The 14,126-nt window shown below is 42.5% G+C and overlaps 1 protein-coding gene across 1 annotated transcript in view; it reads left to right on the forward strand.

Moving 5' to 3' along the window:
• The window catches only part of SEC63 (SEC63 homolog, protein translocation regulator), a 121,384-nt gene that overhangs the window by 65,147 nt on the left and 42,111 nt on the right, over window positions 1-14,126 (forward strand). Inside the window, exons 9-10 of the mRNA XM_054022238.1 lie at window positions 6,083-6,177; window positions 7,412-7,544. Coding sequence (XP_053878213.1) covers window positions 6,083-6,177; window positions 7,412-7,544 — 228 coding nt within the window. The remainder of the gene's footprint in view (window positions 1-6,082; window positions 6,178-7,411; window positions 7,545-14,126) is intronic.

Genomic DNA, 14,126 nt, shown 5'->3' on the forward strand with positions numbered 1-14,126 from the left:
GTTCACTATTTCACTAGGAGGGTGGTGAAGCACTGGAATGGGTTACCTAGGGAGGTGGTGGAATCTCTATTCTTAAAAAGAAGAACAGGAGTACTTGTGGCACCCTAGAGACTAACAAATTTATTAGAGCATAAGCTTTCGTGGGCTACAGCCCACTTCTTCGGATGCAAGTGGGCTGTAGTCCACGAAAGCTTATGCTCTAATAAATTTGTTAGTCTCTAGGGTGCCACAAGTACTGCTGTTCTTCTTTTTGCGGATACAGACTAACACGGCTGTTACTCTGAAACCTCTCTATTCTTAGAGGTTTTTAAGGCCTGGCTTGACAAAGCCCTGGCTGGGATGATTTAGTTGGTGTTGGTCCTGCTTTGAGCGGGGGATTGGACTAGATCAGTGGTTCTCAAACTTTTGTACTGGTGACCCCTTTCACATAGCAAGCCCTTGAGTGCGACCCCCCCCCTTATAAATATATTTTAAAGTGTTTTTAATTTAACACTATTATAAATGTTGAAGGCAAAGCAGGGTTTGGGGTGGAGGCTGACAGCTCGTGACCGCCCATGTAATAACCTTGTGACCCCCTGAGGCATCCCAACCCCCAGTTTGAGACCCCCCTGGACTAGATGACCACCTGGGGTCTCGTCAACCCTAATATTCTATGATTTTATGGTGGCAAACTAGCCTCTTCTCTGCCTGAGTTCTCTCCCCAATCTGTAAAGGGGATACTGATACTTATGCATCTTTTTGTAAAGTATTTTGAAAACGATATAGTAAATGCAGTAGTAAATATTTGTTACTACTAAACTGAATTTTGTGAGCCCACTCTGTTTGTTTGTACATGTGTCCTACTGTGCTGCCTATGCATCTTCTTAGTAATTAAAATGTTTCTTTTCCCTCCCCTTTCTTGTGGATTAAGGGACTAAGGGAGGAGATGAGTTGATCATCACTGTGGGCAATGAGAATACTTTATGACTAGGTGTTTTAAATCATCAGAGTTGCTTTTCTTCATGCTAAGGTCCACAGATCCGTTACAATAGGTACTTCAGTCTGCTTGCAGGTTAGGGGCAGAACCAGACTTTACAGTCACTGGCAGAAGGGGAATGCCTCATCTCCTGAAGTTCCCTCCAGTTTTTCTGGTTCTACAGTAGCTGCTGGCTAGACCAGGCTTCCCTGCTGCAGCGCTTTTCTGAAGGAAATTCCAAATTTTATTTTGAAAACCACTGGTCTACAATTTTTAACCTGGTGTCCGTGGACCCCTGGGGGTCTGCAGACTGCCTAAGGTTTTCAAAGGGGTCCTCACCATTCATTTGAAATGTTTTGGGGGTCCACAAATGGGGGGGGGAAAGGTTGAAAACCACTGTTGTAGACTAACAGTTCGACTCAGTAAAATGTCTGTGTAATGTCCAGCCATGTCCTGTGGCTACATTTGCCTTTTGAGGGATTGTCCCCTCAGCTCTGCTTCACCTTCAAAGGTGTTTGTAGCAGCTGGTGCTCCTGTAGGCTGCAGGGAGATAGGTAGGCCAAGACAAACCAGAGGTGAAAGAAAGGTTCTCGGTCTCCTGTTTCACCCTACTCATATCTGAGATCTCCTGGGGAAGCACAGACTTGTCTGTCCCGTGTGGATCCCATGTCATTAGGCTTGGCAAGATTTGATTTAAATTAACAGAAATTGGTAAACATTGATTTCAGCTGACACACTAAAATCAACAACAAAAAATCCAATGGTAACAGTTGGCTTGAGTACCTCCATCTTGTGCCTGTAGGGCTTGGGTGTCACTGGCCTTGCAGCAGCTCAGAGAGCCCTCTGCAGCCCCCTGTCACAAGAGTGAGAGAGACGTGCTGTGACAGCGAAGCTACAGAGGGCTCTTTGCACGCCGCAGGCCTGTGATGCTTGATCCCTGCAGGCGCAAGGTGTGGGGAAGGCTGTGTTCCCAGTGGAGCAGAACAGAGACCCCTGTGGGGAAAAATAACAGGAAATAAATTAAAGAATAATATCTGCCCTTTCTCTTCACTTTCGTGGAGTGCAGCAGAGTGGATAATTCTCAGTGTCTGGTTTCCCCTGCTTAACTGTAGAGAATACAAACTGGGGATAAATGCAGAAAAAGACCAGGTCATAGACTTGTGCTGATTGCTCTAGGTGTGTACCTCTCCACCCCACAAAGTGAATTCTTGTTCCTTGAGGAAAGAAGGCCAGCAGTCCAGAACAATTATAGAATCAAATAGTAAAATATATTTAAAACAAAGAATTGAAGAAGACTCTTTCAGGCAAGAGTGTATTAAGTATTATGAAACTACACTTAGGAGGTGTGCAATTGCCCTAGGCAAGATCTAGCTCTATATCTCTTCTCACACACCCTGGGAAGGGTGCACTCGATGTCCAGAGGAGTATCCATTGGAGCTGTGTAAGAATTACAGGAACAGCTTTTATTCCATTCGCTGTCTCTTCAACCTCTGGAAAGGCTTCATCATAATGGAAATCATCCATCTACTTCAGATTGGAGCTGACACTCCCCATCCTAGCTTCAGAGAATGGGACAGACAGAGCAAGACCCTGTCTGAAACATCTACATAAGTTCCTAAAGGAAGATTGTCTTCACAGCATTTCTGTTTTACCATTGTCAGACAATTCTTATGTTTTGTAGATGAATGACAGCCTTTTTCTTTCCCTGACTTCAATTGCTACCATTTGATCTTACATGAGCTTTGCAGCATCATGGTAGCAATAATATTGGCATTAGGGAAGATGGAAGTTCAGTCTTCCTGGACAATGTTCTGCTCAGGGTGTTCTGTACAGAGAGAAAGCTGAAGTAAACACACTGAGTAATACAGTTCCTGGGGTATCTTGAAATCTAGACAATCTTTCTCTCTATATCTCCATCTCTCGTGTGTATGTGCGTGCGAGGGAAGACAATCATAGGCTTGGGCTGAGGAAGAATACTATCTCAGGTACAAGATCTCATCCCAGGAGAATCTTAACAGAAGATGAAGATGGCCATATTGGAGAACAAGTGGTTTAACAAACAAAAATTCAATTCTTATTGAAGCCTATTGGAAATTCTGATCTCAGACAGACATGCTTCAATGATCTAGAGTTCATATGCTACCTATCCAGTAATTCCAGGTATCCTCTGCATCTTGCCCTATCATCTGTTGGCAGAGATCTAGCTCCAATTGTTTGTCTGCTCCCACAACTATTGAATGTAGAGAGTCAGATTTTTATTTTAAATGGATATGTCCAATTCAGTTCAGGGAATGGGTGCCAGAAAGAAAGCACAGCATCCATGAGCTGGAACACAGTGATTTATTGAAGTCTCGGGGCACTGCTCCTTTCATGGATAACAGATCTGTTCTGGTTACGACAGTCAGTGCATCTCAGAGGGTTTCATAACTGGGAAGGATACAACGGACTCTACCCCACAGAGAGATTCTCCTGTCCTAAGTGGAGCAAAAGTTTCCTGTCTCTATGTGCACTGCCATCTAGGGGGAGATGAACACCAAGATATACATGGTGGAAGTCAGATTAGCAGCATGGTTCCTACACCCAGAAATATCTCGCTTATCGTCTGTCAGTTAGTTAAGCTGATGTTAGACCTCTTTGCATCTGGAAATAGCTAATAAAGTGCACTGTGCCCTCTTTGTGTCAGGATCTGTGATACGAGGTGGTGAATGACCTCTCAAAGTTGGACAAGGTCCCAGCTATGTGTCTATTCCCCTTTTCCACTGCTCCCCAGAACAGTACAAAAGCTAGAAATGAGAGAGTAGCTGTGATACTGTTTCAGCCTTTCTAGCTGAAGAGACTATAGTTCTCAGGCCTGATTAACCTAGCATTGGATCTTCAGATATCTGTATCTCACAACGATCTGAAGTTTTCAAATCTAATCCTCCATCTGTGACCAGAGAGGTTTAAAACAAATACTTGGATGAAGTGACTGTTGCTCTCATGCACCTCAAAAGAGAAAGCAGCAAAGAGAATTTATTCTTCTAGCTGGTACATAGTTTAACTTCCATGTTAAACCAGTGAAACACATCCATAAGTTCCTCCAGGAGGGCTTTATTGTGGGTAAAAAGGTGAAGTCTGTTGTATAATGTTCCCATCATGTTCAGAAAAAGGAAGCTATGTACAAATCCCAACACTAGATGCTACCTGAGGGCATCAATCACATTCCACAAGATCACAGAGGAAAACCTTGGAACCTTCTTCTGCTCCTTATAGCAATACTCAGATCGAGCCCCTGCAGGAGGTGTCGTCATATTTCCTATCCAATAGAGTAGGCCGCCTGATGGCTGCATTCTTCAATCAGCTGAGTGTTTGTTTGACGTCTGAAGATATCTCCAATGTATTTTCAATTCAGACAGGTAGTCCTCACCATTGTCAGCATTCATTCCCTAAGTAAATTCAATAAATATTTCTCCTTTGGTTAAGCATCAAAGTACAGTCCTGAGAAGCACTAACACTCTGAGATTAATCATGTCTCCTCTGTTGAGATCAACTAGATGGCCATATGACCATCAATACATACATTCATCTAATTCTGCATATTGATCATCCAGTCTTTAGCCAAAGCCATTTCCTTTTATTTGGCAGGCATCTTCACCTGGGCACTAAAGTATGAAGAAGATATTTATATATAATCTACCTCATTTGGGATATCCACATTTAAAGGCTGATCCTACTGTGTGCATCCTGGAGAGATGCTATCTAAATCCCATTGTCACAGTTCTGTAGACCTTAGCACAAAGAATAATATGAAAATGTATCTGTTTGCCTGAAAATTTCCTTTCTTCGAGTAATAAGGTCCACAGGTTTGTCCCACCTTGGAGACAAATGGATCATCCAGAGTAGAGATGGAAATTGACATCCAACTATTTAGGTGTGGTCATTAGGTTGAATTTACCATGCCCTGTAGCAGAAGGAAATTTATCTTTTTTTCCTTTTATTCCAAAGTATAGTTAACTCTCTAATGTGCGAAATTAGGTTTGAAAGGAAATTTTCAGGTAAGGATAGCTGAATCTTCCTGGCTTCATTAAAGGAATTCCTGCTTTCCATGTGTAAGGAATTAGTTTGTAGAACTACTTTTTACAGCAAAGGGTTCGTCTAATTTAATAATTAAAAAAACTAGTACTTAACAATATTTGTTTTAGAATTAAAGGTTCCCAGAGACACTTGAAAAAACTAATCTAGTCACTTTATCTTGGCTTCAAACAGAACCATCCCAGTGTAGAGCTGACTCCCAATTTGAAGGATAGGCAGTGTAGCTTTACAGAATGTCATGCCTGTGTGCTGTAAATTTTCGAAAGCTGACTTCTTGAACCTTATCTTGCATGGCTGGGCCTATCTCCCCATTCCTGGCATTGCAACCAGGAACATGAGGGTCACAGCACCACTGTGGTTTGGCCAGTTTAAGTCAGAGTGGCGGCATGATCTCTGCACCAGGCTGCAAAGCCCAGACTGAGGAGCCGGGCCCAGCTCCACAAGACTGGAGCCACCAGTTCCGGGTGATTTCTGTGCGTGCACAAATCCCTTGCTAAAGCTTGAACAGAAAATGTCAATGAAAACAATATTTCCCTCTCCCCTGCCCTTTGTACACCACCTTTTTGAACTTTAGGGGGTTCAGAGAGACAGCACCAGCCATTTCAGTTGATGTGCTTATGCAAACTTCCCCTCACATTAGAAGACTCCCTGCACAGCAGCTTCAGCTGCTGTTAGGGGGATGGGACCAGGGACTTTTGCTGTCTTTGGGGCTGCAACTATGTGACAAGTCTACTTCTTTTAAAACCATCAGCATATCCTGCTAGATGTGATATTGTGTGGAAAGCCCATCTTGCAGCCCAAAGCTTCTTTGACTGATTTTTGTCAGGTGTTACTCCAGAGGCAGCTGTAACATTGGAGGCAGTATTGGGTCTACTGAATATCTTACTCAGAGTAGGGACTTGCTCCTGATGTGGCGGGATTGAAATAGCTGGGAGTTTTCTGGTTGAGGACACTGAAAAGTCACTCCTCTGGCATAGTGGGATCTTAATTTCAGGAAGTGAAATTCTAGAACTTTGTGTTTACTTGGTTGTACTTTGTCCCCAATTATCTTTGCAGGGCTTATAATGGTTTTAGCAGGAGCCTCTGAATTTGACCCTCAGTATAACAAAGATGCTACAAGCAGACCAACAGATAACATTCAGATACCTCAGGTTAGTTAATCCTGAAAGATGCTTCACTATTGTGTAAACCAAAGACTTAAAAGGGGGAGTTGGTTAGGCTTTTAGATTGGCTGGCTGGTTGATATCCATCCAGGTCCTCAAAGGTTCTGGACCCACATTGCTTATTGAAAGAAAACTACATTTCATAAAACACTTAAAGAAAAATAAAATCAAGCAATGTCACCAAAGCTAAGCTCCTATTAATAATATTAAACTAAACTGAAAATGAAGCATTACAACAAATCAGGATCAACAGATCAAACAAGTTAGCCCATATTGGATGGGAGTTAAGTCATTTGAATTAGTTATATCAAATTAACACTAAAAATAATCAATCCTTAAATTCAAAGGGATAATTTAAGAAGTTGGCTATCCCTTTGGTTACAAATGCCAACTAAAGAATTTTATCAAAGACAATCAAATCTATAACTTAAATCTGGTTAAGTATCTTAATACTGAAACCAAATTATTATCTAATGTTTGAGCCACCATCTCAAAGCCAATATAAAGCTTCCTTCTCAAACTTCAAATCTTGTGAAGTGACTAACCCTTCTCTCCCCTCTGAGTCGCTAAAAGATATAATATTGGAACCATGCAGCTTGTTCCAGTTATGTTCAAATTAGGTCATCCTTAACTAGCATCAATTTGGAAAAGTCCATCTTAAATCAGTAATTTTAAAAAAGTGTTTTGCATACCCCAGAGACTGTTTCCCCACCATATCTATCTATCTAGATAAATAGATAAAAGCTGGCATGGTCTTATCTGGGTGACAGGTATTAAGATGAAATTATGTCACCAGTTTACAGAAAGTTTAATATAAAAACTTTATAAAAGTAGCTGATTGGAATAAACCCTAGTAACAAAGCCTATCACTCAACATTAGTCAACAAAATTAAAAATAAATTCAAGCTTATTTTCAGTTTCATCATCCCAGTTTCTTCTTGGCTAATCTAAAAACAAATATTCTCATTCTTGGAAACGAGGCATTTAAGGAATAGTTCTGTTTTGGAACAGGGCTATAAATCAAATGTCTGTTCTTCTGCAATCTTCATCTTGACAGAGAAAAGTTACTTAAAAATTTATCAAGATGAAACCCATTTGAAATATAAAGTTTAAATTCGTATATAAGGTCTTTATATCGATACAAGCTGTTTTCCTTATGCTATGTTTATCATTTTGGTACTAAAATAGCCATTTGTATGTGTAATTATTCTGTTTCCTTTAGCTAATCAGAGAGCTTGGAAGCATTAATTTAAAGAAGAATGAGCCTCCACTTACCTGCCCTTACAGCTTGAAAGCCAGAGTTCTCTTACTGGCTCATCTTGCCAGGATGAAAATTCCTGAGACACTTGAAGAAGGTAATTATGATTCTCCTCTTTAAAAGGCTCTTTAGGAATAAAGACATCACATGTTGCGTTGTTTGTAAATGTACTTGTTTTGGTCCAATTAGACACTTTTTGAATATTGTCAGTTTCAAGGTTAACTACACCTTTGACCCCCACCCCCTACTTGGTCCCTCTTGAGGCATCTACTTAATGTTTTAGGCTTTCCAGCTGTCACCTCTCTTCAGGTGGAGAGCTGAATCTTTCTTCTTTCTGACTGGGAGCTGCAGAGCCACCTGCCTTGCACTGGGATATCTCCAGCAAGCCATGCTTTGCTTTCTCTTTGAGGGCTATGAATATCATATTGCTAGCAGTTACACTTTACCACACAGCTTTTTCTAAGCAAGCACCTTTATTCGTAAGATAAAAGCATTATAGAGAAAACACATTTAAAAACACTAGAAGTTCCTATACGCATGCTAAAAGTTTATCAGAGGCTGCCCATTCGGGTCCTAGTAGGCCGAAGTCTTTCCAGCCCTTCCACAAGGGTAGAGGCCCTTGGACAGGAAGGGCCTGTCCATTTACTGGATCAGAAAGAAGGCCCTAAGTCAGTTTAAATCCAGCCTTTTTATATCAAACATCCTTTTTTTGTTTTTTGGTCTCTTGAAAACCCAGTTTGAGCCAGTTTATGCAAGGCTCCCCACAGGGTGGTATCTCTTTGGAGATATTTACAACCTAAGTGTTTTACCTTAATCACCCTTCACTGTTTTTAGTTCTTGATGGAGCTGTGGCAACCCTTCCTACCCCAGAGTTGCATACAGTATCTGCCCACAGAAATACATAAACTTAATACAATATGGTCCCCAAAAGGTATTGTATGAGGTGGCAGTATGTGTCACACAATAATCTATATGCTATGTGATAACTGTTTCAAAATAAACATATCTTAAACTGACTGAGCTTGTGGCTCTCATTTTTTTCCTTCAGCTAAGCACAGAATGCTCATACCCATGTTTAAAACGTAGATCGCTGGTGTTTATTTCAATCAAAATGAAAATATTCTTTTGAAAAAGAATAAAATTTGAAACTCTCTTTAAAATGAGAAGTAGGTGGAATTATACCACCATGTTGGAATAAATCCAACGTGGTGGTATAATTGCTTCCCCAAAAATTTAACTTTTCTTGGTTTGGGGTTTTTTTTTCTGGTGTTTTTGTTTTGAGAGAGGATGTATGGAGGTGGGGAGAGACGGAGGAAGAAAAGATCAGAATTCTAAAATGGTAGTTATATTAGAAGGTCACATATCACATTTTTTAAAAATTCTCTTTTTGTGTTATTTCATGTATGCAGGAAGCCTGAAAGCTGTCTTTGGAGGTCAGAATAGATTAACACAATGGTCTCTTCTGGATTTACAGCATATACTTTATAGATATTTTTTCTTCTGCTTGTTTTTTAACCTTAGAAATATCAGAAATGTAAATCTGATCTCCCCTATGATCAATGGAGGACTTCTTGGGAGGGTCTCAGATGTATATTGCAAGTTTCGTGCTTTATAGTTTTAAGGAATGTGGGTGTTTTAAACTTGAACAAATGCATCCTTTCAAACAAGTATCTGTGAACCATTGGAATTAGATGTGTTTAACAAAAGTGAACAGTTCTCCTTCAAGTGATTTCACACATCTATGTTCCACTGTAGGTCTATGTGCCCTCAGTGTCTGACTTTTGTCAGCTGTACCATCAGGTGGGCCGGCCTCCACTATTCTCATGTGCCAAGCCGAGGGAATAAAGGGGCATGGTCGCCACCTCCCTCTAAATTTCTTATTGACTGTAGTGAGAGTTGGAGCTCTGTTGCTCTTGAGCTTTGGTTAACCAGTCTTCAAAATAAATTATGTTGAACATCATTGTAGCTTAAATTTAGTGTAGTTAGTAAAGTAGTTAATTGGGATTTAATGTGTGGCAATCCCCAGGTTTCAAACCATGTTCCATGTGCAGGGCTGTGATCCTTGTTAGTGACACATGCAAAAAGTTGCCTAATCTGATTAGGTGAGGAACATGTGAGGGACAATGTCCTATTTTTACCTCCTTCCCAACAAGAACAAAGGGATTTCTGCCTTTAAAGTGCATCTTCTCAATAAGGCAACATGTGCCTCTTCACTGCCTGAATCTGATGGTGAGAGGCTGGAGAGTTCATCCAAAAAGAGTGCCACGCAGCTGCCTCAGCCTGAAAACAAAATTGAGTGAGAAATGTCATTCTTCTTCTTCTGCAGCCTCCTTGAAGCACTCAAAACCCTCCTGGTTCAGAGACTGATGAACTTTCAGAGTCTCACTCTTCTTCTCACAAAAAGGCTCTGAAAAAGTCCTCCGGTGCAGAGGCAAGGTCTGGTTGTAAGCACTGACGCTCACCGATTTTATCTGAGGTGACATTGTTGATTCTGGCTCCACTGGGGCAATCAAGACTGCTGCTTTCACCCCTGCTGGAGAGATCTTCGACCCAACACTGTCAGGTCCAGCACCGCCAGTGTTAGTGGCCAAATACTTACCTCCTCTCTTGGTGCAGTCAATGCCATAGGCATTCTTGATGACAAGAGATCTTGTGTCTCCACCTCTCATGAACTTTCACTGTTGCATTGTCCAATCCCAATCATCTCAACTTCATCATCACTGTTGACTTCACTTACCACTACAATACTGACAGTTCCATCCACTTCATCAATGCATGCTACATCGGCCCCACTAGCATAATGTGTGTCAACTCACCTGTCTGCATTCTGACTGCCTTATCCACTGGCACGGTCAGCTACATCTTTGACTTTGATACCTTTGGGACAGTACCATGTATCACCGCTGCTGTGCCTACACGGATTCTTCTACCATTTATCAGGGGGTTATGTTTTCTCCTCCTCAGAGTCTGACCATGATTCCATATTTCCAGCAAGGTCTTTCAGCTCTTCATGCAGACAACACTCTAGAAATATCCAACCCCTAGAGCAAGAACGTTGTTATAATGATTCCTTACTGTGGTACACTTCACCATAGGCAGTACAAAGACTGGACTGTTCTCCTTGGCCTTATTGGGCCCCTTGGTCTGCTTCAAGAGCATCTAGCCCCCTGTGGGCCACTCAGTCCAGGAGAAAATCATCATCTTCTGTACTTGTAGTACCTAGAGAAGATCCTCCTCCAAGTCCACAACCTCCCTCTTCATTGGAGCCCATAGAGGAAGAGGAGACTAGGAAGAAGCCCCGGGAGTTTTCCCATATATTTCTTCTTCTTTCCTGGATGAGGCCATAACCCAGAGTCCACATCCTCTTCCTGAGAACTTTAAGGTTTTTTAGGACCTTGTTAGGAGAGTGGCAAGATCTCTGGGGATGCAGGCAGAACTTGTTCAAGACAACCCACACAAACTACTGGACATTTCACAAACTCCTGCTCCAGGAAGGGTTTCTCTTGCCATTAATGTAGCCTTACCAGAGCCTGCAAAGACCCCTGTGGCAGACACCAGTCTCTGTTCCACCCACTGTCAAACAGGTATGTGATGCCAAATCTCCCAGCAGTAATTTGAGTGTTTCTTTACATACCCCATTCCAGATGCTAGTGGTCACAGAAGTAGTCTCCTCCTAAGGCTAACGTAAAGAGACTGGACCTATGTGGCAGCAAGACTTATACCACCATGAGCCTTCAAATGAGGGTGTCAAATTAGCAGGCATTGTTATCCAAATATACCTTTTATTAACTGGTCAGCAGTTTCATAATTTGTGGACAAACTGCCCAAGGAATGTAGGAATCAGTTTTTGGCTATGGTATCCAAAGATCATCTCACTGCTCACACACCCCTCCAAGCAACTATCACGTCACTTTCAATGGTTACAGCTATTTCAATGAAATTGATCTTCCTAGCTGCAGGCCTGTGGCATCCCAAAAGAGCTACAAAATACAAGCGAAGATCTACTGTTTGAAGGTGCTAAATCATTTTCCTGGAAGAATGATGTCACAATGTACACTTTTAAAATATTCTTGTCCCACCCTTCGTTCACTGGGTGGCTACACCCGAGTGACAAAGGGAAAGCAGTTGAAGCTCCAAACGCAGTATAGAACCAGTATAGCAGAGACCTTAGGATGCCTCTTGAAGGAGATCTAAGCCTCCTAGATGTCACCATTGGAACAGTCTGAAGCAAGCCCTTCTCACCAAACGTCAGTGGCTTCAAAACAGTCATTCCAACATCTTGATCAAGGACAGCATACTAACCATGTCTCATCTTCTACATCAGCAGTTCTCAACTCGGGGTCCACCAGCCGTTACAGGGGGTCCTCAAAACCCCTTACCCTCAGGGCTGAAGCCAATAACCCTGCGCCTTGGAAGCTAAAGTCCTGAACCCTGGTGCCCTGCAGGGCAGAAACTCTGAACTGCCAGCCCCACAGAACAGAAGTCCCCTAGCCCTGCGGGGCTGAAGATTCCAGCCCCATAGAGCTAAAGCCCGGTGCCCCATGGGGCAGAAGCCCTGAGCCCCAGCGCCCTGTGGGGCAGAAGCCACCAGACCCACAGGGTTGAAGCTCTGAGCTTCCCCGTCCTCCATAGCTGAAGCCTGGAGCCCTGTCACCCCCCTGCTGGATCCTGGAATTTTTATAGCATGTTGTGGGGAGGCCTCAGAAAGAAAAACATTGAGAACCCCTGTTCTATATGCAGATCCTCCATTTACGAAGCACCTACCTCTCTTTTACGCTGCATGGGCAGATTCTATCAGACAAGTGAGTATTCAGCACAGTAAAGAAGGGATATGTTATCTGGTTCATCTCCTTCCCTTTCACCAACCCACCTTCCCTGTCCCTTTTCAGGGACCCATTTCACAAGGCTGTTTTACATCAAGAAGTAACTGGAACTGGGGGCAATGGAGGAAACTTCTTATCAACACACACGGAAAGTTTCTATTCCCTCTACTTTCTGATTCCCGGAAAGCAAGGTAGTCTTTGACCCATTCTGGACTTAATAATGCTGAACAGATTTATTGAAAAGATGACATTCAGAATGGTCATCCTGGCATCTGTTATCCCTTCCTTGGAGATTGTTATGCTGCCCTTGCTGTGTAGAATACTTACTTTTACATGGCCACAGAAAATTTCTTTGATTCCCGATAGACTACTATTACACGCTACTTCGGCCTGTCCTCCACCCCAAGCAGTTCATAAAGTATATGATGTTGGTCGCAGTCTAGGAATTCAAATATTTCTGTACCTAGACAACTGGCTAGTTTGGGGAAGGTCGAGGTGCCATATCTAAAACAATATCCTTGTCATCAGACGTGTTCTTTTGTTTAGCTCTAAACCTGATTGTAGAGAAATTGATGCTGCAGCCAACAGAGAAAATAAATTTTATAGGGTTGGATCTTGATGCTGCAACTGCCATTGTTTACCTCCTGACGGACAGGTTCCAATCCATAGTCTCTCTGCTAGAGAACCTCAAGTTCAAGACAAAGACAGCAGTGTATTTGTATTTTCAGCTGTTGGGAGACGTGGCCTCATGCACCTACTATGTGATTCAGCATGCCAGACTTCACCTCAGATGTCTGTAGGCCTGGTTTCACTCCGTATTTCTGAACAGACATTCACTGGATATGCTGATGGGTGTACTTGCACGAGTGCTTCAGTCCTTGAATTTCTGCTTAGGCTCTCCAAATGTATGCAGAGAGGGTTTCCTTTCTTACCACCAGAACCAGCTATGACTCTGGTAACAGCTGCATTCACAAAGGGCTTGGGTGTGGGGGAGACACATCTGGGTCAACTTCAGGCTCACATATTTGGGTGCCTCAGAAAGTTTAGCTCCATATAAATGTGCTGAAGCTTTGAGCCATTCATTGGGCCTGCAAAACATTCATTACCACCATTGGGGTCAACTGAGTCACGTTCTCCCCAACAGCATCACTGCTATGTTTTATCTGAACAAGCATAGAGGTGTAGGGTTGCCTCAAATGTGCCAAGAAGAGATCACCTTGTGCAACTTCTATATAAAGAACAAGATCTCCCTAATGGACTGTCACCTTCCAGGAGTGAGGAACACTGTTGCGGATTCTCTCAGCAGGATCTTAGACTATCATGACAAGTGGCCAATAAAGTGGGACATTCTGCAGTCGATCTTTCATCGACAATAGATCTCTTTGCAATCAACCTGAATAACAACTGCAGGAGGTTCTGTTCCAAAGCAGGTTGTGGTTGGGATTCTGTGACAAGTGCCTTTCTTCTTCCCTGGTCGAGCTATCTGCTGTACACATTCTCTCCAATCCTGATTCCCAGGGTGACGAGGAAGCCAAAAAGAAACAAGGCAATCATAATCCTTGTAGCAGCTGCCTGGCCAAGGCAGTATTGCTATCTGGACCTACATCAACTCTGAATTCAACTACTCATAGGTTGAGGTTTGCTTATCTCAGAATTGCAAACCAAGCTGCAATCTCTTCACCTTGTGGCATGGACAATCTCTGGTTGAGCAACGAGGTGAGGGTCTGCTCTTGAGATGTCAGAGCCATTCTGGTGAACAGCAGAAAGGATTCCAGCAGAACCACATAGGCAGCAAAATGAAGGTTTTCAGTTTGAGCAGAATCTTATCAGTTATCATGAGAGTACAGAAATTAGAC

Source organism: Malaclemys terrapin, chromosome 3 (genome assembly GCF_027887155.1).
Source record: "Malaclemys terrapin pileata isolate rMalTer1 chromosome 3, rMalTer1.hap1, whole genome shotgun sequence".
Classification (NCBI taxonomy): domain Eukaryota; kingdom Metazoa; phylum Chordata; order Testudines; family Emydidae; genus Malaclemys; species Malaclemys terrapin.